At 38.8% G+C, this 24,624-nt stretch overlaps 1 protein-coding gene across 5 annotated transcripts in view; it reads left to right on the top strand.

Annotated features, from left to right (window-relative positions):
* The window catches only part of MTMR10 (myotubularin related protein 10), a 36,645-nt gene that overhangs the window by 5,708 nt on the left and 6,313 nt on the right, over nucleotides 1-24,624 (top strand). The window contains exons 1-13 of one of the 5 annotated variants that reach the window (XM_069025770.1): nucleotides 602-760; nucleotides 7,902-7,973; nucleotides 8,072-8,208; nucleotides 9,325-9,397; nucleotides 10,432-10,574; nucleotides 17,534-17,624; nucleotides 19,984-20,158; nucleotides 20,567-20,654; nucleotides 20,826-20,914; nucleotides 21,886-22,016; nucleotides 22,142-22,211; nucleotides 22,400-22,470; nucleotides 23,322-23,491. In XM_069025770.1, the coding sequence (XP_068881871.1) occupies nucleotides 8,197-8,208; nucleotides 9,325-9,397; nucleotides 10,432-10,574; nucleotides 17,534-17,624; nucleotides 19,984-20,158; nucleotides 20,567-20,654; nucleotides 20,826-20,914; nucleotides 21,886-22,016; nucleotides 22,142-22,211; nucleotides 22,400-22,470; nucleotides 23,322-23,491 (1,113 nt within the window). In that variant the 5' untranslated portion in view covers nucleotides 602-760; nucleotides 7,902-7,973; nucleotides 8,072-8,196. Of the gene's footprint in view, nucleotides 1-267; nucleotides 373-601; nucleotides 761-7,901; nucleotides 7,974-8,071; nucleotides 8,209-9,324; nucleotides 9,398-10,431; nucleotides 10,575-17,533; nucleotides 17,625-18,054; nucleotides 18,161-19,983; nucleotides 20,159-20,566; nucleotides 20,655-20,825; nucleotides 20,915-21,885; nucleotides 22,017-22,141; nucleotides 22,212-22,399; nucleotides 22,471-23,321; nucleotides 23,492-24,624 lie in introns of those variants that run through there. The other 4 variants (XM_069025768.1, XM_069025769.1, XM_069025767.1 and 1 more) reach the window with 4 other exon arrangements.

Here is a 24,624-nt window from a genome sequence, read left to right as displayed (position 1 = left end):
CTGAGGTGGAATTATGTATCGTGTTCAAGATTCTTGCTATTGGATATATTCATTTTTTATTTAATAATGCTAATCAGCTTTGCCACCTGTGGTTTTTTTTGGTTGGCTTTTTTATATATATATATGTGCCTTTAGAAAGGCAAATGACTGGAGAAATTTAATTGTGGGAGGTTTTTAAGACTGTCATGGAAAGTTTTAATCTTTTAGAAGAGTGATTCTCTCACAAGTTAACTCCCAGCTTTTTGGTTTTTTCTGCTTTCTGCAATTCTTTAGTACATTGAGTCATGTGTTCCAGAGCAGCTGCAACACATCATGTGATAGGAGAGGGAAATACACTGTTCAGTGAGGCACCCTTGTGCATTAGTGCCCCAGGTACGTTCTTTTCTCACTGCTTTGGACCCCTGCACCTCTACCTTGGCATTTTCGTTTGGTCTGTGGTGTCCCAGAGCTGGAGAGCAGAGGCCACGCTGTGCAGTGAGTGCTCGGTGCCAGCTCGGGCCGGAGGCTGGGCGGGGATTGTGTGAGCCGGGGACCAGGTTAATGAGGTTAATGAGTAACCCCCGACATCTGTCGGGTCTGCGCTGCTTGGCTGTTAGGAATCATTTTGTCTTAATGCCTCAAAGGGAAAACTGAGATTGTTTAGTTGGTACAAGCGATGTGCTTTCACTGTCGGTGCCTTTTCCTGTGGATATTTCTGGAATGAGTTGTTGATATGCAGGAAGGTATTGCCTGATCTGTTAAGGATGTGCATGTGTTGCTGGTGAGTATCGACAGCCTCTCAGTGCTGATAGCACCTGAACAGAACTTGCATGAAGGAACTTGCAGCTCCTCACTGTTCCGAAGCACTCTGACCTGTTGATTCTCATTTCCAGTGTTGTGGAGTGCTCTCCAAGGCTCACTCCCTCCTTGTGCAGCTGAGTAAGACATCATATTGCAGGGTTAGGGTTTTTTCCTGCATCAAGTTTCTTATTTGAAACTGAAATGTTACTGGGAAAATTCATTTGTTTGTTTTTAGAATTAATAGGTGATATTGAAAAAAGAAGCAAAAAAGCTTTGTAGCTGCAGCTTGTTTTCAGGAATCAGTGTCATACAAGAGCATGAAATTATTTTCAGCATTTAAGAATGGCCAGATTAGAAGATCAGAATGGCAGTTTGGAAAATAATGCAATTCCCTAAAGCTTTTTTAAAGTAGATGTTTTAATTTTTTTCGTTGTCTACACAAAGATCACCATAAGTTTTATAGAAGTTATGAGAGCTTCAAATTCTAGATTTGAAATCTGAAAGAGCAGGTTCCTGCAAACTAGTTTTTCATACTGCAAGAAGTTTAAAAATGAACCAAACGTTTGACTTAGATTTAGAATGAGAAGTCATTTACAGTAAGTATATAGTAAGTACTCTTTTCTGTTACAGATTTTTGGCTCAAAATAAATTTTCAGGCGTGGTTTGGGTTCAGTTAACTGCTTGTTTTGTGTTCACGTTTGATTTTTTTAAGGATGACTTAATTACTGTGGCACAACATAAGTACTACCAAGGCAGTCTGCATGCAGAATCTAAGTACCAGATACAATCTTAGAAGTAGATTTTACTGGATAGAGTAATTTTGTCCTGCCTTTTCTTATGAAATGCCTTTCTCAAAGCTTCTGACTAGTAATATATTTTAAGTATTTGTAAACATCTGCAAAAATAATTTCCTATGTGCAACAGATTAGCCATCGGCCAATATGGGAATAATTCCTTGAAGAAGGATGACCTTGTTTTAAAATTAAGTATTTTAATGTTTTTACATGTGCATTTTGCAGAGAAGTTGCAAAGTAATTGGTTGCTGCCCACTTTGCCCCACTTACGTTTAATGTTACAAGCCATTAAAATCCAGTAAGGGGATAGTGTAGATTCGGAATTGTCATCTGCCCAAGATACTGGGTGTTTTGTCTCTTGGCAATTATACTTTCTTCCAATGAAGCAAGTCTTCAGTGAACTGATCCAAACTACTTTCTAAACATATGTTTCTGTATTAATTTATTAAGCCAAATTTGTGTCGTTTAACATGGACCCAATAGTACATTACAAGTGCAGCATCTGCAACTTGTATTGGTAACATAGTTATAAAATAACAAGCTGAAAACTTCAGTCTTCTCAAATTGTTACTGATTATATTGTTTGGGCAAAGTCAGGGTTTGGGAATCTGTAGTTTATGGAGCCAGACTTAAAAATATGCAAAACACCAAACACACTCCCTCCTCACTGGCTTGTCTATTGCTCACTTTAAAGAACTCTGACCAAGTCATTGCTAAAACTCTTACTGAAAAGATTCTGGTGGTAGGGTTTATTTTAATTTGGCCCCATACATACAGATGCCAGGAGGAGCTGTTTATTACTCTATTTTTCTCAGCACAGGTGTGTGTTCTTATTAACTACTTGGTGCTGACACTTTTTTGTGCAACCAAAGCCGGATCAGAGCTAATTCAGATGAAATCCAAACTGACAAAAAAGGAAGAAAAAATCCATTTTCAACTGGATCAGTTCTCTGATGTGACTAACAAAGTTTGTCACAAGTGGCAGTGCCAGCATAAGGCTTGAGGTGGAAGTGAATGTTGAATATGGAACTGTTTCTATTTTAGGGGCAGTTTTTAGTTTTCTGCAATACTTTGTTTTCGATCAGTTTTGTAATAAGAGCTTTGCTCCTGATGGATGTTCCCTTCTTGCCATCTGAACTCCTGTTGTTTGTTTCCTACTCTACGTTCTTGTGTCTTTCACTGCTGTTCTGAGATGTGGGGAAAACTTTTATGGAGCATCCCATCCTAGTTCAGAAAAGCAATTATCTTCTCAGGTCCCAGCTGTGGGCTTTTTTTTTTTTTGCTTTTTTTTTTTGCCTTTTTTCCCCTTTTTTCTCTTTTTTCTTTTTCTTTCTTTTTTTTTGTTCCTTTTTTTCCCCACAATGTTCATAAAGATTAGCCATTATTGGACAATACTGATTTTAGTCTTGTGCTTGTGCATGGGAAACACAGAGATGGTCTTTGAAGACTTACCAGGAAGCCTTTATTTTTTTGCTACATTTTCCCTTACTGAGCATTTAAAAAACTTATCTAAGCTCTTTTCTCTTTTTTAGCACATTAGAGAAAGTGTAAAATATTCATATATGATATTTTAACAACAATTCTCTAATAAGACTGGCCAAGCAAGCTCTTTTGGTATTGTGCATTTATTGTGCACCACTCTCCAAGCAGTGGTCAGAGTTGTTCTTTGGTAGAAACCTCAGGTTCTCCTATTAAATATTAATGCAAATAGTTTTTTGTTCCCCAATAATCACAGAATTGAGCTGTCCTTTTGGAACAACCTTGTAAGAGCTCATGAAAATCAGAAAATAGATGAAAGACAATTATTTCATGAGCTTACAAGTACTTTTTCTTCTTAAGTTTGGAAGTGCCTGAGCACACTGAACAGAAGATTCATTTAGAAGTGGATTAGAGACATTTACATCTAAATGCTTGGCGCATACTAATACACTCATACAATTTTGGTATTCTCTCCACAAGAGAGCAGATAAATGGATAAAAGTGTTGTAGATTTCAGTTACTTATTAATGAAGTTTTTATTGGAAATTCTTACTCGGGAATTTCCAAAAGTTAATTATTTGCCAAATATTTTACAAGCAAACTCATTATTGTGCATTCTTAGTGGTTAAATGGCTACTTGAATTAACTTCAGCTTTTCTATTGTGAACTTCTAACACTATCTTTCACATAAGCTGGTTTCCTCTTGTCTTACTTGGGTATAATCACTATCAGCATTATAAATGGGAGGTAGGAGTTCAGTTTCCTAAATGTATTTAGGTGCTAGTTTTTCATGGATTTAGGTAGAAATTGTATGACTGCATAAAGTACTTAATGACCTGTGTTGTCCTTATGTCTGTTAGGCATGAAACACATCCATAGAGCTTCAATGCTCATTAAAGAAAGTTTATACTGATAAATCTGTTCTTGTGCTTCTTGTATAGCATTGGGAAAGTCCCTTTAGCAACATGTGGGTATGATACCTGCAAACTTATTGAGCTTGTAGGATTTGCATTATTAATTTATGGAGTATAATTTCAGCCATTCATTGCCTCTTGCAAGTATCAGGTTTTTAATGTGATAAAAATACTGCCTGTTAGCATTATGAGATGTGTATGCTGACATGACACGTGCCATGCTCCATCTCTCTGTATATGTATTGAACTGTGTATGTGTCTGTGTATATAAAATACAGCATAAATATTGCATAAATATTGCCTTGTGAACTACTCAGTTCCTTTAATTGTGCAGCATTGCTGTGTTCAGTCAGTATTGTCAGAGTTGTTGAAAACTGCTCAGTCTGTATCACCTCATGCATTAATAAGGTTGTGGTCCTTGATGCTACTCAAATCAGCCTTCTTCCCTGAAAAGTTACAAGTTGCTACCTTTGTAAGATAAACAAAAAAAATTAAACTTGATCCTGTGAGGCAGGGCACCAAAAGTTACAAAAATATTGTAGTGAAAATGGTGTAGAACATCCTTTATTTTAAGATGTTAGTGATTAGGGATTGTGTTTTTAAATTTTGAGGAACTAAATTGCCAGAAAGCCTGGCCCACAGTGGTGTGGCTGCAGGCTCGGGGAGAAGACAGCTGTGCTATCTATCCAGTGATCCCTCCTGCTGATCCCTGTGCCTCTCTCCCAGCTCCCACGTGTTCTCAGGCTCTGCTGTCTGGTTTTTATTTTGATTGTAGTGGGTTATGTATTATGGTGGATTAGATACATACCATGAATTCTCTTAACATCCAAAATATGAACCAGTCAGATTGCACGTGCTTTTGGTTCTGAAATTTAACAGTTTTTGAGGCTGTATGTTAAGTGGAGGGTGTATTAGCTAGATAGATCCTTCAGTATCTCCTGTTGTTTTTGTGATTCCTGAATTCAGTGTAGAAATATTTTTATTAAACCTGATTAGGCTTTATATGTAAGGGTGGCAACCTGTAATTTTTCTTCTGGTTTCCTGTCAAAGTTTAAACAAACTGCTCTTGTCTCCTGAGATCATTCTTTGACTCTTAGAGTCACATGGAAGTGTTGACTGCTGTTCCATGTCTGGAACAGCTTGTGACTGTTTACTGGAAAAAAGCAGCAGCTACATCGTAGAACTGTGCAGTGTAATATCTCTGAATAGCTCTGTTGTTGTCTTGTATAGAGAAATCACCTACTCAGCTACAAATACAAGAAGGGTTCATTGTGCAAGTCTTGCACTTACTACTCACATTGTTTATCTACTTCCCTAAATTTTCATTTTGAAAGGTTTGCTCCTTTTTATATTGCTCATTATAGATGTCCAAATGAGGGATAAAAGATGGGTCATGTAAAATTCCAAACCTGCATCCCCCCCAAAAAAAAAATTCTCAATTTCTAGAGATGTTTGGAAATTGCATCTATTAAATTTGCAAACTTTCTCATGCTTCGGCTGAAGCTGGTGTGCATGCGTTCTCTGTCCTGCCATACCTTAATCCTCAGGTTCAAAATGGACAGTTCTATGTTAGGGCTGTAAACCTGAGAGCAGAAGATAAGCTAGGCCAGAAAATCCAGAATGTGTTTGTGTTAGATGAAATGAAATTAAATGCAGTTGCACTAAAATAGGATTGGAATTAACATGCTGCAATGTAGCCACACAATTATGAGGATTGGAGGAGGGAAGTAGAAAGGACTGGCTTTGGAAAGAGAGTGATGGCATGCTTTAAACTGTAGTAAATTCAAATTGAAGATGTGTGCATGTATCTCATTACTCTACTGTTTTGTTGCATCAAAGTCATGAAGTACTGAAATAGTTTGGCAATAGTAATTTGCTTTTAGCAAGTGTCTCTGGTGTCATAGTAAAAAATATTATACTTGGTAACAGATAAGTGAATGTTACCAAAAAAAAAAACTATGGAAGTTGCATCATTTCATGATGTATTTAGCTCTCCATATTTTTTTATTAGAAATGCAGTGATACACTGGCAATACGGAGAGAGAGAGGAATAAAAATTACTTAGAACTCAGTTTGTGAGGAGATTGTTTTTCTTCATACACAGAATGTGACTTAGAACTTCACATTGAATAGTTGAAGACTTAACACCAACTCTCAGGAGAAATTGCTTCGATAAATGGTTTGGGCTTTTGCAGTTATTTAAGTAAATAGATTATTTGAAGAAATGCTGGGCGTTAAGAAGTTTCAGGCCAGACACTGCTAAGTATTGAAGCATTTTCATTACAGTGTTTTAACAGAAGTAGGGCTTGTCATTCTCATGTACCCCATTATAAACATTGTTTTCAGTTGCTGTGGACTTGGATGAACTTTTAACTGTTTGTACGGAAGCTGTAAGAATCAGATTTTTTGTTTTCCTATTCAAAAGCTTATTTAAGCACAGTTTAGCGGTGTTTTAGGAAAGACTTCAAAGCTCCAGCAGATCTGTTTATAGACATTTTCACAGTTCCTGCCACTTCTGGCATAGATTATTCATGTATATGATAACACAGGTCAATGAAACTTGTCTCCTAACATCTCCAAACAGTGCCAGAATACAGCTCATAATTCTGGGAGCTCAAGGCTACAGACTTAGACCAAGACATTTTTGTAGCTGAGCAACTGAGCCAAAAGCAGAGACGCTGCTGCTGCTCTTAGTGGCAGATCCCTGATCATTTTAGGGGCAAGAGATCCAGTAGGACTAGTAGGACAGCTGGGTTAAATAGCTCAGGATGAGGAGCATGTGCAGGGACTGGGCCTCAAGACAGCAAAAGGTGCATTTCTCTCAAGTGTCTGGAGTGCTAAAGGCAGTCCTTTTAAGGTATGGTTACTTGGCTGCAGTGGTAACCACTTGAGGAAAATACCTGCTCCACATCAGGAAATAAATGGGAAATTTATTCCAGGCTCTGGTCATACTCCTTGGACACACAGTAACTGATTTCTGCCACTACAGCTGCCCAAGGCGCTGCTGTTTCCATGCAAAGCAGGACTGTGAGATGGCATTTCAGGCAACTGGGACTAAACGTGCCAAACCTATTATGAGCAAATTAGGCTTCAGCGATCTTTAGTGCTTAGTTTCTTCCAAATAAAATCTCAGAGCCAATATGAAATTACATTTTTCTTGGAACACACTTGTACTCCCACGCTATTTATGGTAGACAACAGCAGCAGACGTGGTTGATCTGATGACAGAAGTGAAAGCCCTGTACAGGTGTAAAAGAATTACCAAGGTAGATTCCTGAAGGAAGAGTTACTGTTTAGCTTTCAGAAATCTTGGCTGTGAAACTGAAAAGTATCATTTTGTGTAGTGATGTACCTTTTCTATTTAAATGGCCCTCAGTCTCATTTACCTATATGCTTATGCCAGACCAATTAGCATTATTTTTTTTCTTCATTTGGATCTTCTGTTTTATGAAAGAGACCAAGAAAATGTCACCTTCATTAGACAGTCACAGTAAAAACTTTGAAATGTGTTTGTGTTCTGGTTTTTGTTTTTTGAAATCACCTGAAAATATCTTTATACATGCAAAGTGTGATGTGGCCTGATTATTCTGAATTCAGGAAGTTCATTAAACTCTCAGAAGTACTTAACAATAGCCAGCTAATTTCAGTTTTTAAAATAAATATTAGGTAAAGTACAGGAATGTATGCTTGTTTAAAGAACGGTGTTGTTCAAACCAATGAATTTTTAATAGTGGGGAATTGCAGATCTTGATCTCTGGATCTAAGGGAAGTGGTGTGTGGTTTTTTTGGGCTTGAGTGTGGATTGGTTTCTTTTGGGTTTTATTGTTGGGGGATTGGTTTTGGTTTTGGTTTTAAGTTGATTGGTTGTTTCTGTTTGTTTTGATTTTTGTTTTATCTTAACTACTGCCCAATATTGTCCATTTTGGAATGATAGTTTCCTCTTTTCCCTGGAGTGGTGTTAGTTGAACTCCATGTTTACCCAGAAGAGGTGGATAACTTGAAACAGGTAAAGAGTTAGGGGTTCCTTGGCTCTACAGACTTAGAATTGTTGTACCTACAAGATTATACAGACTTCCCTTTTCCCCTCCCCTTTTTCTGTTTTAGGTGAAATTGTGGTGAATGAAGTAAATTTTGTAAGAAAGTGCATTGCAACAGACACAAGCCAATATGACCTGTGGGGCAAGTTGGTTTGCACTAACTTCAAGATTTCCTTTATTACGGATGACCCGATGCCACTGCAGGTTGGTTATTACTCACACAGGTGCATCATGACAACGAATGGGATAAGTGAAATTATTCACACTGTGATTCTGTCTCATATCTGATATAAATGGATGCCTTCTAAGCAGGCTACAGGATGAGGTTCCACTGTCCTTTTCTGAATGTGTTGCTATTCCATCCCTTCATTGGGAGTATCAGAACGGAGCAGATTTGTACAGAATTACATCCAGCTCCATTTACCTCTGTGTATGGAGGCTTCCCCGGGAAGCGGTTTTACGAAAGGCAGAGCAGGAATTATACACAGATACGTTTCTCCTTGAAGGAGCTGTTTGCAAATGTTCCTTAGGCTAGACAAGCATCAGATCAGCAAAGCTTTTAATGTGGTGGTGATTTATTGGTGTTACTGATGGAGGACAAAGTAACCATGAAATGAGTTTTCATTGTAGATGAAGCAACGAGAAAAGGGAGAAGAACTCTTTTGTCTTTGTCAAAGCAGAACTCATGACATTCAAAACCATGATCAGTTTTTGGACAGCACAGCACACAACACTGTTTGGAAATCCAAGTAGTGAGCTGTATGTTATTTTCAGTAGAGTTTGCACTTCCATTTGGGGCTTTTAACAAAAATGTTCCATTAACTAAGGATATGTAAAGCTCTCAAAGTAGATAGATGCTTATTCAGTAATGGTTAGAAAGTTTGACCAAATCTACTTCAAAAAGTTAATTTTTGACATGAAGTAGTTGTCAAAACTTGTCCCTGAAAGTAGAATTAATATTTTTGTCTTTCTATGCTTACAAAAGTAATAATTGGAGATTTCTTATATTCCATATATATATTTTATACTTCAAATTGTATTGAATTTCTACCAGTAATTTTTTATACTAATTCAGTAAATTCAGTGCAAATAGGGAGGTTATTTTGCATATTCCACTGGGGTTTCTAAACTGGTATGCAGTTCAGCAGTACAAGAGAGCTGTTTCCACAGCCTCTAATTACCTGTGAATAGGCAAGGGTGGTACCTGTCAGAAAAGCCTAGGCATGCCTGATTTTTATCATAGTTTTTTCAAAGTTGTGCTGTACATCTGGTTGCAAACTGCAGAATTGCAATTAATGGCTGTGAGCTCATGTGTTTCAGAAATTCCATTATAAAAACCTCCTCCTTGGTGAACATGATGTCCCACTCACATGCATTGAGCAGATTGTCACAGGTACGTCAAAAATAGTTAAGTATGATGACAGGCTTTGTTCTTATTCAGTACAAAACTGTTAACTGCCTGTTAAGTTCTGCAGAATTGTTGGTACTTGAGGTTTTATGTCATTAGTCTTCCCTGATTTGAAGTATTTGGTTTATTTAAAATTAGAATAAAATCCTTAAATGCTGAATAAATCTTGAGGTGCCAGAAGACTTACTTATTTGGGTCTTTGTATTATTGGCTTTAAATTTGTAACTACCATACTGAATCAACAGGTGTTTTAGGAGAGACACCTGGTAATAGCAGTACAAAATTTTGTTAGCAACATTTTTACAATGAATCATCTGAATCTCTGCCACTGAAATACAAAAAGCGCATAGCTTAGACAGTTAGATATAGCTGGGATTTCTGACAAGAGAAATGCTGTAGTTTTCAATCCTCTAATTCTTAGCAAGTTAATAGCTGGTGATCCTCAAAAATCTGTAAATGGCCATTGACATCTTAATCTGAAGACACAAAATACTTCTTGTGGAGAACCAAGTTTTGATTTGTTGGATTCTTCAGGCTAACCTATTTGTTAAGAATGTTTTTCATCTTGTAATTGTAAAGTTTCGTAAAAGTGATAATTTTACATATTTTGTTTATGGCACAGACTGTTAAACACTTGGTTTTCTGACTGTGGCTAATCTAAATTATTGGTTATAAGTTTTCAATGCCCAAAATTGGTTGTGATCCCTGTGAAAAGATTAATGTGTATCTGAGGAAGAACATGATGAAGAAATGCTATTTTTTAAAAACAAAGAGGTGCTATTGACCTATTATATTGTCTTGCACTGGCCCACATTTGTTGCCCCTTTTCTAAAACATGAGGTTCACCCTAAGTTTAGTGAAGTATAAGCTTTTGCTAACAGGAATTAACAGATTTTCTACCTCAATCAAAATATGCTATTAAATAAAAACCTTCTGGTAGCAACATTATTGTATCTGTTTGAGCCAATCTTGTGTTTAATTACAGAGCACAGTCAAATAACTTTGTCTCTTCTTTGCAGTGAATGACACCAAGAGGAAGCAGAAGGTCCTTGGTCCCAACCAAAAACTTAAGTTTAATCCAACTGAATTAATAATTTATTGCAAAGACTTCCGTATTGTCAGATTTCGTTTTGATGAAGCAGGTCCCGAAAGTGCAAAAAAGGTATTATTATCTTCATATGAAATCCTGCCTTGCAGTCATTACGTGTAGCAACAGCTGTGCTGATAAGAACATTTTGTATTATTATGTTTTGGTAGAGAAGTGGGGGGAAGAATTGCAAATTATTCACATTCTGTTACAGGAGAACATCTAGACATTTAGAGTTAAAACTAATAGGGAAAAGATTTAATGTGATGTATTAACTGTTTCTTATATAAGATAAACCTGTATTTCTTGTCATATCTGTTGTACTTTAAAAGTTACTAATTTATTAAATAAGTATTTTTAAGGACTGGAATCAGAATGCTGCATTGCAGCTGTACAACAGATGTTTGCATTTTTATGGAAAATATTTCAAGCTTTGATACATTTTCTGAAAGTCATAAGCTTAATTTACCCAGAGGTTGAGTGTACTGCCTCATGGATATCCTTAATTGTGTCACACAGCAAGTTCTCCAATGAGCTCTTGGAATCACTATTTTGTCTAATCTACATAAACCTGGGCTCATTCTCAGCATTTCCTTAGAAGAGGCTTGTACACCTCTTGACAGGAGGAATTACTTGGGTCCATACATTCCTAGAGATTTCCTTCCTTGCCCATTTGTACCCCCATTGCCCCAGGTCTCTGTGCAGTGGTGCTGTGTTGTGTGGGCTGTGCCAGCCCAGGTGAGCTGTGCTGGGCTGGAGCGCATTCCCAGCTCTCGCTGTCCCGGCGCTGGTCCAGCTCCCCTGACCTGCGCAGCACCGTGGCGTGGCACAGCCGGCATTTCGTAAGGAATGACCCACTTTGCTCTCAGAGCTTAACAATTCCCCTTCTCAGTAGGATCAAGTTTGAGTTTAGCCCTGTAAGTCCCGAGGACCATCTGCCCAGGCATAAGTCTGCGTGCAGTTACTGACCGAGCGACTGCTGAACAGCCTCAGCCCCTTTACTCTCCTGAAGATGTGTGGGCAGGAGCCCGTAAAGAACCATCCTGCTCTGGCCTTGCCCCTGTTCTGGCTGCCCCCTGCCTGCTGCCTGTGCAGGTTGGAGCCTTCCACGTTTGGCAGTCTTTCAGCAGTCATTCCCTTGCACAGCTTCTCCAAAATCCCCCTGGAGCAGCCGTCTCCTGCAATATCTTTACAGCAACTGTTTGTAATTGGCTGTCACAGCAAAGGGGAGTGATTAGCCTGGAGGAGAAAAGCATAAACTCAGCATCTCATTAATGCAGCACTCTTTGTGCTGCATTTTCTTATGCAAGAGCAAAGAGTGAAACCCTTTTAGGAAGGCCCTTACATTAGGCATTTATAATTACATGGTCTTAGGTGATGACTTCTGATAGGAAGAACTGCTGGGTCTAGAGAACCAGAGCATGTGTGGTTATAGAGATTGTGCTGGTGGCTACCAAAACTGTAACAACTGCCATTTTCAAATACCAGAATGTGCTCATTAGAGGAGAGGAAGAAAACTTATACAAATATCAGCTGTGTGGTTACTGTTGCAGTTTTGATGCATCAGGTAGGTTACTGCAGCTTTGCATGGGTGTAGCACAGAAGCACTTTTACTGAAGGGAGATCAGGTTCAGCTAATCTAATCTAATGTTTCCATAGTAATATTGTTCTGTTAGCATTAAAACATAAATGTATAAAACTGTGAGGTCCTTAGATCAGTTTTCCTGTATCAGGATTTGGCTTAAATTATTTTGGGATGCTGGTGAGCACATCTAGGGTGGTCTTACACAGCATATTGAATGGAGTTGTTTTGTTCTTTCTGACATTTAGATGGCATGCTGGCACCACAGTATGGAAAGATTTTATCTGGTTTCTGTTCCTGTCCTTCAGGTAGTACATATTAGCAAGGTTGTCCTGATGTTTAAAAACAAAAGACAGCGATCAGGCTTCCTTAAAGTTCTGAAGGGCCTCTTTAATATATATTTACACTCAGCTGTTTGTACAAGAAAATTTTGGTAGCTATCTACTTGGAAATAACTGTGTGCATAACTTTTGTAGGGAAGACCATGACTTAAAGTGTAACTGAGTTCTGATGTGAGGGGAATCCTGCTCAGTCAGGAATTCCAGTCAGAACTGGGAGGATGCTGTAGGAAGGGACTAACCATGGAAGCCAGGGTTCGGGATGGAGGGGCCTGTAGACATCATCACCTTCTCCACCTTTCTCTTCAGACTTGCCAAGATTAGATCAGGCTGTAATTAAATGTCATCCTAGTAATACACAGGAGTAGCACTCTATAAATAAAGCCCTGTTAGGTCAAAACAAAATACCTGCCTACTAAAATATGCATTTCAAAATACAGGAGTATAAATGTCTCTACTTGTTGGCAGATGATCGCAAATGTTCTTTTTAGAGCAATAGTTATACAAAAACAATATCCATGGTAATTAATGTTTAAAAACGAGCTTTAGATATATGCAATAGTTAAAAGGAAAACAGATGCTAATTTTATGCAGTTAAGTAATTTGTTTCGTGCATAGTTCCATGCATGTACTGGAAATACTCAACAGCATCCAGTGACATAAATTAGTGTTGGCAAAGAAAGTGTAATCTGTTCCTAAGGAAGTGTCTCTATTTGCTGAACAGGACATAAGGGACAATAACTGATTAAGCTGCCTTACTAGAATAGAGATTATTCTGAGTCTCTTTTTGAGGATCTTGGAAAGATCCTCTTTCCAAGGATCTCTTTGGATACTGTGAAAAGAAGGATCCAAGTTTGAAAGCAAGCTTCTAATGTGGACAGTTTGACAGACTTGACACATGGGTAATGTTGGCAGAACTCTCAGAGGTGTTTTTCTTTGCCTTTAAGCAGAAACATTGTGAGAACACATTCATCTACTTCCGGGTAAATTATTATGGAGAAGCTTAAAAATTAGTTCTGTTAGAAAAATACCCATAACACTTGTTGCAGCCAATACATGCTAATAAAATACTGTCTAAGCATTAGTCAGCCAGGTAAATATTTTCTTCTTCATTTTTATTAGTGGATATTTGGGAAGCAAGCGTTAAGGAAAAGTAGAAAGAATGGAAATTTGCACTCACCACTGTTTAGCAGTTTAATTTTGTTTTGTCTCTAAAATAAAGCGATAGAGTCTCCAAAGGAAGGAAAGCCAGATGGGTGTGGGAGGAAGTGGAGGATGGGGAAGCAAGGGTAAGCAAGTTGGGGAAGTCTTAAGTTAGGCAGTGCAAAAAAAGAAGCATTTCACATTCCTTAGGGGAAAGGAATTATTTTGTTCCAAAAATGACAGCAAACAGTCAAACTGAAAACTGCTATTTTTTAGGCACTGCAGTAGTTGACATTGGACTGGGAAAATAAAATGTATGAAAAGGTGAGTCTGTAGGTCTTCTGACTGTTAGGTGATGGCCAGTGTGTTGCCTCACCGTGCACATGGATCTTGGCAGTGCCCCAGAGTGGCACACACCCTGTGCCTCCATGAGTATGTCTCCATTTTCTCATCCCTTTCTCTTCTGCAACTCCCTCAGTTCTTTTCTTTCAGGAAGCTTTTTGGAATGAGAGCCATTTCAGAATCACATGCTCAATCAAAACAGAAGGAAAGTTTTTATCTCAAATCTTGTTTCCTGTGCAATCAAAAGTAGCCTTTCCTACGTCATAACACTTGGGATGGAGGGGAACACTTTTCTTTCCTAATTGTTATGAACAATAACATGAAACTGTTAAGAGTTTTGGACAAACAGTCCTGACCCTTCCTAATGTGTTCCCCCTGCCTCCCCAACTCTATTACCTTGTTCTAATTGTTTATACAGATCACAAAATTGGTAACGTTTCAAGGCACTGGGAATGCATAAGATACTGTCTTGATGGTCTTCAGAGGGGGGGAAGAAAACTTTCTTTAGAAGTATACTTATAGAATCACAGGATCATAGAACAGTTTGGGTTGGAAGGGCCCTTAAAGCTCATCTCATTCCAGCCCCCTGCCATGGGCAGGGACACCTGCCACTACACCAGATGGGGTTTTTCAAAGCCCCATCCTGGCCTTGAACACTTACAGGAATGGCACAGCCTCAACTTCCCTGGGAAAAGGTAAAAGGTATTTTAAAAAATAGAGATGAATTTTAATAATTCTCTTAATGCTGAATGCTTATTTTCCCAATAGGTTTTCCAGCCTAGGAAAATTAACAAAACCTAGTTTTGGGACCTGATCTAGTCCTGCTTGTGTCACTTTCTACTGCAGGTGTCTGCTTGGGATAGGAATTGCAGTAGCAAAGGAAAAGAGTATTTTTCCAGAGAGTTCATAAGCCAGGTAGCCTGGCTTAAGGAAGGAGGGGAAATGCATGGCTGTGCTAACCTAGCACATCTGAAATATTGCTGTTCACAACTCTTCTGCAAGAGCATTAGCAATACTTTGAAGCTCTTGCCCTTGGTAAAATTCCTGTTGAAGAGGACGGTGTACCGTGAAAGTATCATTCATTTTTCTCAGATAGGGGTTGAACAAGGGACACTGACATAGGGAAATGGCTTTGTACTACGAAATAACTACAGCCATTGCAGTTACTGCTTTTAATAAATGAACTTTCCAACAAGCAGCCTATTCTCTTGTTATTTGTCTGAGCCTAAATATCTTCAGCTTTACACAATTGTAAATTGGCAAGAATACCAAACATTTTTGAGTTTGATATGAGAACGCTTCCTGTAAAACATGTTTGTCTTCCAATTTAAGAGCGTTCTACTTATGGCCATAATCTGCTGAGATCTGTGGAATGTGCTTGTCTGCTGAATCTCTGAGACAATAAAGCTATTATAGGGATTTAGGGAGGAATAAACAGAAAATTAGTATGTCTTTAGCACTTGCTTAGTGGATCTATGAGTGGAATTTTTCTAAAATGTAAAAATAGAGACAGTAGCAGGATAAATCTATCACTGTTTTAAATAAGAGAAATAGAGGTCCTGATGGTGTGGGTGGACTGTTTCAACCATGCAATACCTGGTGTGAGTTACATCTATTCTATGGAACACCCAGAGCATTTTCCAGCTCCTGCTTTATTTAAAAGCACAACTATGGTCTCATATTTTTTGTGGGGAACTAGATCTATCTCCCCCCACCATTTTATCTCGCTTCACACAGCACACACATATTCTCTTTTTCAAATGTGGCAAGTAAATGACAGAGATTTCAGCTGCTGCCTATTTAAAAATAGGTTTTACTGTATTTCTGTTGTGTCATTTGGCAGCACAATGGAATTTTTTTCCTGCAGTTGGTCCTGAAGCCTTGGGAGTAGATTAGCATTGTAAAAGGCTTTCAACTTTCACTCAATAAATAATGGTGAGGAGTAGCTCTGCTAGAATCAATTACTGTAGTAAAAAGCTACATAGAATAATGGAAGTCAAAATGTGGATATACACAGATTTCCATTTGGTTTCATTGTGAAACCAAATTGTTATTGTGATAGCCAAAAGTAATCAGTTAGAAGTGGCCACATTGTTCAGCTTTGGTGTGTACACTGAAATCACAAGATGTAGTAAATGTGCATAGCTTCCAGTTATGCCATTAAAATTTTTATCAAATCCTGGAAATGAGCTTGTAAATGTTCATTTGGAAAGTCCTGCTACACAGTTTTCCAGGCACACTTGTACTGTTTGTATTTTTTGGGGGGTTGTCACCCCTGGAGTGTTCTGTCCTGTATTTTCCTTTGCAGTTTCATTGTAGAACTGAAAGTGTGGGGAGAACAGTTAAAGAAAACATTGTTCTAGGACTCAACTTTTTTTGTTGGGGAGGGTTTGCGAAACAACATTTTCAGCTCAAGTTAGCCTACTGTCATTACTGCTTTTATAAATAATGAGGACTGTCCCCATCAAAAGCCAAGGTATATAAAAATACAGTAAAGGTTCCATAACACCATATATGTTGCATACAAAAAATAGAAGTACAGCAACTTTCTCCATGCAGAACTCAGTATAACTGAGCTCTTGAGTTTTGTTCCCGAGCCCCACTGCTGCCAGCACTGGTGTTCCTTCAGTTCTGTGGTGCAAATCTTCCTTTTATGTCTATCACAATAAGGAAACTTTCCTTCACTAACAGAAAACAATTTCTTGCATTTCTGGATGCACAGGATGTTTTTCAGAAATAATATTCAAAACTGCTAAACTTGGAATAAATTTTGTAAATGTGTTTCTAAATATGAAAAGTCAGGAAAAGTTGAAGGAAAGAAAGAAAATAAAAAGGAAAAATTTGGGGTGGTAAGAATGTGGGCTTACACTATGACTATGTCTTTGTCCCTGGTTAAAAGGTACAATTTAGTAAAATGCAGAAGCAAAACTGAGGGAAGAGGATGAAGTTAAAGACTCCATTCATATCCTGATATTTGAAGAATAACAGCACTAATCTCTACTTGATTTTTTTTTCTTCCTGATTTTAAGTCTTCTAGACGTTAAGATTCTTGTCAAATCTTTTGTACTTATTAGTGAATATCTACATTCAAAGAGACAGAGACCAGAAAAGCTTGATGGTATTTTAAGTCTAGAATCTAATCCTAAGTCATGTGCTGCACTCTTAATTTTAATAATGTTAGGGGAAGAACCAATACGGTTTTTGTAAAGGGAAGTTGCACATGAAAAACCTCCTGGCCCAAGTGACAACTTTGTAGCAGAAATATCTGTCAAATGCTGTTAAATACTGATACCAGATTTTAGTACAGGACATGCCTGAATTGTTAGTTGTTGAAAATTGTCCTGGTAAAATTCCATTATGTTCTTTCTGTGTTTTTCCCCTGTTCCCCAAACATTGATTGCTGACAGCTGATAGAACAGAGTGCTAGGCTGGACCTTTGGAACTGACCCTGCATGGCCACTCTTAGGTTCTTATGCTAGATTGATAAGTACTCTTTTTATTAAAAAAAAAATCAAAATACTGATTTTTAGCTTTTTTACAGCTCTGCATATTTCACACTTACAATTAAGGGCAATAATATTTTGTCTATATAGATATATAAATAACAATAATAAATGTCTCTTCCCTAGGTGTGCCTTGCAATAGCTCATTATTCTCAGCCAACAGATCTTCAGCTTCTCTTTGCATTTGAGTATGTTGGGGAAATATATCATAATCCAGGTAAGGATGAAAGTACTTGGATTGTGGTTTTTTCCTATTTTGTGATACGTATTTTTACTAATACTTCTGTCCAGAAGCCGTGGCAAAAAGCATTTGAGGTTTTCTCCAAGGGTAAAAAAATAGGCTCGTTCTGCACCCAGCCTCTTACTCATGGTTATAAGTCATTCCTTGGGATAGACATTAATGACCAAGATCCAGAGAAATGTCTTTCCTGTCTTAAACAAAGCCAAACCATGCCAGCATGAATACTCCTGTTTCTCAGTTCACGTTTCCATCCTCCTACTGTGTGTCTCTGTTGGTACTCTGGGTACCCAGTGAATGTCCCATCAGGCAGGTTTGCTCACCTGCCCTTCTTTTGGGAATAAGTTTCTCTTCTGGTGGTATTGCAGGAGGATTTGTGCAACTTGGGACTCCATACCTTCTTTCCTAGAGGCTTACTAGGCAGTTCTTACCACTCAAAACCTCCACCACCCCTGCTGAGTTGGAGCACACCCTCTCTGCTCAAGGCCAATCTCCAACTGAACCTTATCAGTTAGGTAAGCCTGCAAAGATGCCTTTGGAACTTGATTTCTAGTGTAATGCTGTGTGGTCACTGCTGAGTGTTCCCCAGCCAAGACACAGCTGAGAGCCATCAGAGTTGTAGGGTGACAAGCCTCCCCACAGAGCGTGCTGCTGCTGCAGAGCTGTGGTACTGAGATCTGAACTCAGCAGCTGGCACTATAAACCACTGATCTGCCTGTTACAAAACATGAACCTCTCGTGGAATTACAAGATCAGGCCTTCAAATTTGCAAAACAATGCATGCTTTTCATGCAGGTGCCTCCATGACTGCCCTGTACATGCACATGAATAAGTGTGCATGTGATAATGTTGCACACATAATTACACATGGAATTTCTTACCTCATACAGCTTGGGCAGTTATTAAGGTCCATGTATTTTCATGTTATAAAGTACTAGGGAGGAAGCCAATTTGCCAATAAAATGCCGATAAAATGTTAGTCTATCACAAAGTTCCCTTTACTCTGTCCTTAAAATACCATTTGCTATATGGAAAAATACCTAGTGGAAGAATTACATAAGGTGGGTAAAAATGTTCCTCTGGAGTAGCAGACCAGAATGGCAAAGGAGAGTTGTTCTGCTGTGCTGCAGTTCCTAAGATAGTTTGAAATTTGGTTGGGTTGGGGTGTTCATGTTGTTGTGAACCCTGGTGTTTGTCCCATAGATCTCTGGCTTTGCTCTTGAAATTCCAGTGCTGTTTAATGACTCTCTATTCCTGCTAACCCCAGCGAAGTAAAAGGTGAAATGCTGTCTTAGTGCTTCCTGAGGAACATAAAAAGCCTGCATTGCTCTGGTGTGTGTGTGTACGTTGTTTCTTTCCCAGGCTATATTTGATAGTTACATATCCTGCCATTAAACAGGAAAATTGACTCTTTTTGTAATGATCATATTTCTCTGTTTACTGTCTTTGAAGAACTACTTCAGTCTGATTTTAGTCCTGTTTTCTTCTGAAAATCCTAAGTACTCAGAGTGCCAGTGCAAGAATGAAGTTGATAGATACAGAAAGCAGAAACCACACAGGTTATGGGATGTCAGCAGAGCTGTGACGCTGTTCTGCTTCCTTTGGGCAGGCTCTTGCTAAAGCTCAGAGCTTTCAAGGGGGAGGTAACAGTGCTGAATTTCAGTTTATTCTACTTTCATCTAAAAATGTACTTCAAGTGTCAAGAAACAAAATGTAATTTCTTTCTGGCACAGCTGACTGTCCCCTTGGCACCTAAAGGATGACCAGCAAAGGAGATCCTTCTGTACAGTAACAGCCTCTCTAAGCTCCTGGTTCCTAGACACAAAATGATTTTTTAGTGTGGATATAAATAAAATTTATATAGAAACCCCTATATTTTAACATGGTCTTCCATTTCTTTTATTTGCTGTTAATACAGCAGTCATTTGAAGTGGCTGAAATTATATAAGTTTTATTTTGCTTTCTTGACATGGTACCTATTAAAGGGTAGCCTGTAAAGGGCTCATGTTTTTAAAATGTTGCAAACTTTGGCGTATTGAAGAAAGAAATCCTGTGACTGGAGATAACATTTGTTCTTGAGTATTAGTATGCCTTGGCTTCTATCAAGCAGCACAGCAGGCCAATTTTATGTTGCTTTTCTATTAAAATTGCAGGGAAAAAAATACACTGACATCTTCTTGTATCATCAAGCTGTCATTAAATCACTGCTTTCTTGTAATACAGCAATAGGTAATATAGATAATACTAGTCCTGATGCTAATGGCTTATTTTTGTAATTAGGAAGGTAAAGAGTTTGATGGTTTTTTTTAATGGGCATTGATGACTTTCCTTTTCCTAGCAAAGAAGGTGAATGGCATAGACCCAGGAGGTGGTGGTGGTGGCATCGGCAGTGCCAGTGGTCAGCAGACTCCTCTGTTTGAAACTTACTCAGATTGGGATAGAGAAATCAAGAGGACAGGTGCATCCGAGTGGAGAGTGTGCTCAGTCAATGAAGGTTATATGATCTCCACTTGGTAAGTGTCACTTGGAACACCAGCAGGAGGGAATTGGGCTGTCTTGTCCTGTGTCTCCCACAGCCTCCATCCCACCCAAGTGGGCACTGCATCTCCTAATTGTGCTGCTCTCTGGAGAGGCCCCCAGATGAAAGATGCTGCAGGTCTTGTCCCTAAAGGAAATGTCATGTTTTGGCATCCGTTGCTTTTGTGCTTCTGTACTTCCACGTGGGACACACAGTTTCTCACTAGCGTCCTCAGGGCTGTGCTGGCACCACGGCCGAGCCCTCACATGGGGCAGTGGCAGCTGTGCCCAGGGGCTGCTCTGGGACAGCCTGACTGAGCTGGTGACACAGCACTGCAGCAAGAGGGAAGATGGTAAAAAACACGGGGAAAAGTAACCTTTTTTTATCATGTTTTTTCCACAAGCCTTCCAGAATATTTTGTGGTTCCATCTTCCCTAGCAGATCAGGACCTGAAGCTGTACTCCTACTCCTTCATTGGGAGGCGAATGCCAGTAAGTGTCCTCCTAGTTCTGGGTACTGCTCCTGGTCATTGCATAGTATTCACCTTGGGGCTGTGTATGCCAATTAACAGAGTTCTGTGCATAGGATTAAGTAAAAAATTTGTACAGAATAGCTTTAACCTGTATTATTGTGGTGTTCCTTGTGTTTTTTCCCCGTGTTAGTTATGGTCCTGGAATCACCCCAACGGGAGTGCCCTTGTGAGGATGGCCAACATTAAAGATGTATTGCAGCAGCGAAGAATCGATCAAAGGTAAATGATTGGTTGTGTTACTCTTTAATCAGAGGGCTGGGGTAACACCAGTGGTGACTGTGTGACACAGCAGTGGGTGGCAGTGGAGGGGACCCAGTGTGACACCGCGGTGTTGTGGGAACTTTGGAGAGACTGTTCTCTAGGTGTGGTTCTGGCACTATTTTCATTCAAGGCCATTCCAGTTTCAAATACTGAATAACTTTTCAGATTTTAAGGTATGTTTGTTTTTTAGGGGGCTAATCATTCAGATGACAGAATTTATTGATAAAAGGATCAGATTTTCTGTAATACAGCTTACGTTGGTGGAGATTTTCTTACCTCCTTCAGCAAGACAGTAAAAAAACCCCTTCATTTGTGGCATTGGGAAATACAGTTCTATAGATTTAGTGTCACAATGCACATGGTATTTCTGTGAAATATTTGTCATTCACTGTCCTTAATGAAAGACTGAAGGCATTTAGTGCCTTGTGTAGGTAGTTTACAAGGTTGATATTTTTGTTCTTTGGTTTAATTTGTAGGGTGACTTTTTGTCGTAGTGCAAACATCTGCATTGTGTGTTAGGCCAGAGCTCTGAGTTTTAGTTGAAACACTGTCAGATTTCCTGACTTCATAAACTTTATATGTGTTCTCTTTATTTAGCATAGGTAAGTCTTACTAAAAATGATGGAAAGCTAAAAACTGGATAGGGTTATTTAACTGTCAGTCAGCCTCAGATTTCATTTCCCTAACATAATGTTTTAATGATCCAACCTTTCCATTTCTTTGTTTTGTAATTAGCAGACACCAAAAATGGTCAGTAGCTTTATGGAGGAGCAATGTATCTCCTGAACATGAACTAGCAAACTCTTTTTTTAGAATGAGGTGTATGTTTTAAGTGGTTTTAATTGCTTGCAGTTAAAGACAGTGGCATGTTTCTTGAAAGACTGTTACCTTCCTCTCCAACAATAAACCTGCTGATTCTTCTCCTGCAGGATTTGTAATGCCATAACTCGAAGCCATCCCCTGAGAAGTGACGTTTACAAATCTGACCTGGACAAGTGTCTCCCCAACATCCAGGAAATCCAGGCTGCACACATCAAACTCAAACAGCTCTGTGTCAATGGTATGCTGGGCTGTCCTTCTTTCATGGGGGTGGTTTTCCTGACATGCAGTGAATTCCAATTGACCTGGCTGACAGGGACTGTTACTGGAAGTTGTTCTGCAGTGTAATTACTGTCCCTGTTGCAGAGCCTTTTGATGAAACTGAAGAGAAGTGGCTGTCCTCACTGGAAAACACTCGCTGGTTAGAGTACATTAGGTTGGTACCATTAATAAAATGATGTTCAATGGGATGTGCAAAGCATTCAGCACTGTAAATAAGCAGTGCATCAGCTGAAGGATTCTTTGTTTTAATATGTAAGTTAGGTAAATACAGATAACCCAAATATTTTTTTCTTGTAGACTGAACTTCGGTTAACTGTTAAATCACTTTCTTTTCCTGTCTAGAGCCTTTCTTAAGCATGCTGCTGAGCTTGTCTATATGATGGAGTGTAAGCACGTTTCTGTAGTTCTACAAGGTAATACAACAGAGAGCATGCTGTAATTATTAGCATTACTGTGATAATGTAGATAAACAGATTTAGATAACATCAACCGTAATCTTTGTTCATAAACCCCACGGCTTCTGAACATCTCAGGCATTTGGGGAACTAGAAGGGAAAATAGTTTTCTTATGTATCTGAACTGTAATATAGTCCTTAGCATCAAAGGAATATTTTGCTTTAAGTCTTTGTGGGTTTTGTTCTGATAATGATGATAGAATCAAAACCTTAGGGTGAATCTTTGTACTGTGTTAATTGGGCTAATAGACCCTGCATAAGCAATATCAGTTTAATTCAGAGGTTCTATACACAAAAGTATTTCACTCAGTGCCCACTCCTTGTGTCTATGCAAACAGATATTTCAGAGAAAAAGACACTGAAAAACTTGCTCATTTCTGTAATTTTTATAAGACCTGTTCAGTTGGTATATCCCACTCTGCCCATGTAATGGCCTTCCAAAGAATGCTTCAGGGTGGAAAAATGTTGAAAATTTCTAGCAGCATGAACACCCTTCTTCTCAACACATCTTGGGTTTAAGTATCAGGCATTTGGGTGGGTATTTTGTTCTTGATGAATGCACTGCTGTGCTGGATATTGCAGGATCCCTTTCTATAGTATAAATCTCAGTTTAGGAAAAAAGAAGTGTGTCTTTCTTCTAGTTTGTTGGGGTTTTTTTTAATTATGAGAACAATTAAAACAACTAAAAGTATATTTTAAAGGAAATTCTAAGGAAACCATGGGACCTAGTTGCACCGTTTTGCTCTTTGAAATCTAATTCTGTGCATTTATACCTTATATGTTCTGTACATTCTGTATGTTATTTGCAGAGGAAGAGGGACGGGACCTGAGCTGTCTTGCTGCTTCTCTCATTCAAGTCATGCTGGATCCCTATTTTCGAACAATTGTTGGATTTCAAAGCTTAATACAGAAGGAATGGGTCATGGCAGGATATCAATTTTTAGATAGATGTAACCACTTAAAGAGATCTGACAAAGAGGTAAAAATTAATTGTATTTGCATGTGATCACAGTATCTGCTTGATATCATCCTGAACATTTATTCGTACAGAAATCTAAAAGTAAAAATGTGTTCTAATACTTTCAAATCTCATTATAGTAATATCAGAGGAAATAACTCTTTTTCCAGGGTAAAGGTATCTTTTCTTTACCCTCTGTAGCCATGTGAGAATCAGTGAAATACCAAGTGCAATCCAATGGGTTTTTATGTTGCTTGAGGGTTACACATGAAAGCGTCTCACTGCTACAAACACTAGCACAGCTCATGTTTCAAATTGAAACCAAAGGAGGTGAGGAGAGGGTTTGGAGGGGGTAGTTTTGCTGTGTGTTTTACCAATCCTTGTTTCCATCCCTGTGAAGTTATCACTCTGCAGTGCTTTCAGAGCAGGCAGCCACATGAGCAGACACAGCTGCTGGGAGATGAGGGAGGGGAGCGCAGGGCTCGGCTTCCAGCACTGCCAGCTCATGTTGTTTGGCCTCTTCATGGCAAAGAAGGGGCTGCTAACTGCAGGTGGAAGCACAGAGGACCCCGGTTAGGAACCTTTTTCAGGGACAATGCCCAGAGTCATGGAACAGGAATTTATATCCCCAGAGTGTGGAGCCCACAGATAAACCGAGAGCACTGAGCACCAAGTGGAGAAAATGCATGAAGGGATAAAGAAATGAGATGCCAAGAGGGAAATAATGAAAAGCAGCTATTTTGGCCTTAGGAAAGGATATACTGAAGAGTGAAAATGGGAAGGAGAAAATATTTCTAAAGCTTTACATAAATGACGGTTTATACTTTTGCCATTCATGGGCTGCTATGGAAAAAAGCTAGAAAATGTAGAGAGAAATAGAGAGAAATTACCATGGCTGAATTAAAAGCTCTCCAGTAATTTCAAACAAGGAAGTAAATACATTGTAAAAACAAGGCCAAGTGGCAAGGAAGGCTCATACAAGCACTAATTTGGAAATTATGAGGGACATACAGATGGCAGAAAGGATTTTTGCAGCTGCACAAGTATGAGGGGAGCTCAGGAAAGAACTGTGTTTTTACACAGAAGGGAAAGCTGTGCAAAGGTAGTGCTGAGAAAGCAAGTGGCTAAACAGGAATACAGGGTGTTACAGTTGC

This window comes from Aphelocoma coerulescens, chromosome 10 (genome assembly GCF_041296385.1).
Source record: "Aphelocoma coerulescens isolate FSJ_1873_10779 chromosome 10, UR_Acoe_1.0, whole genome shotgun sequence".
NCBI classification, from domain to species: domain Eukaryota; kingdom Metazoa; phylum Chordata; class Aves; order Passeriformes; family Corvidae; genus Aphelocoma; species Aphelocoma coerulescens.
The sequence above is the reverse complement of the archived record's forward strand: the minus strand, read 5'-3'. Positions and strand labels throughout refer to the sequence as shown.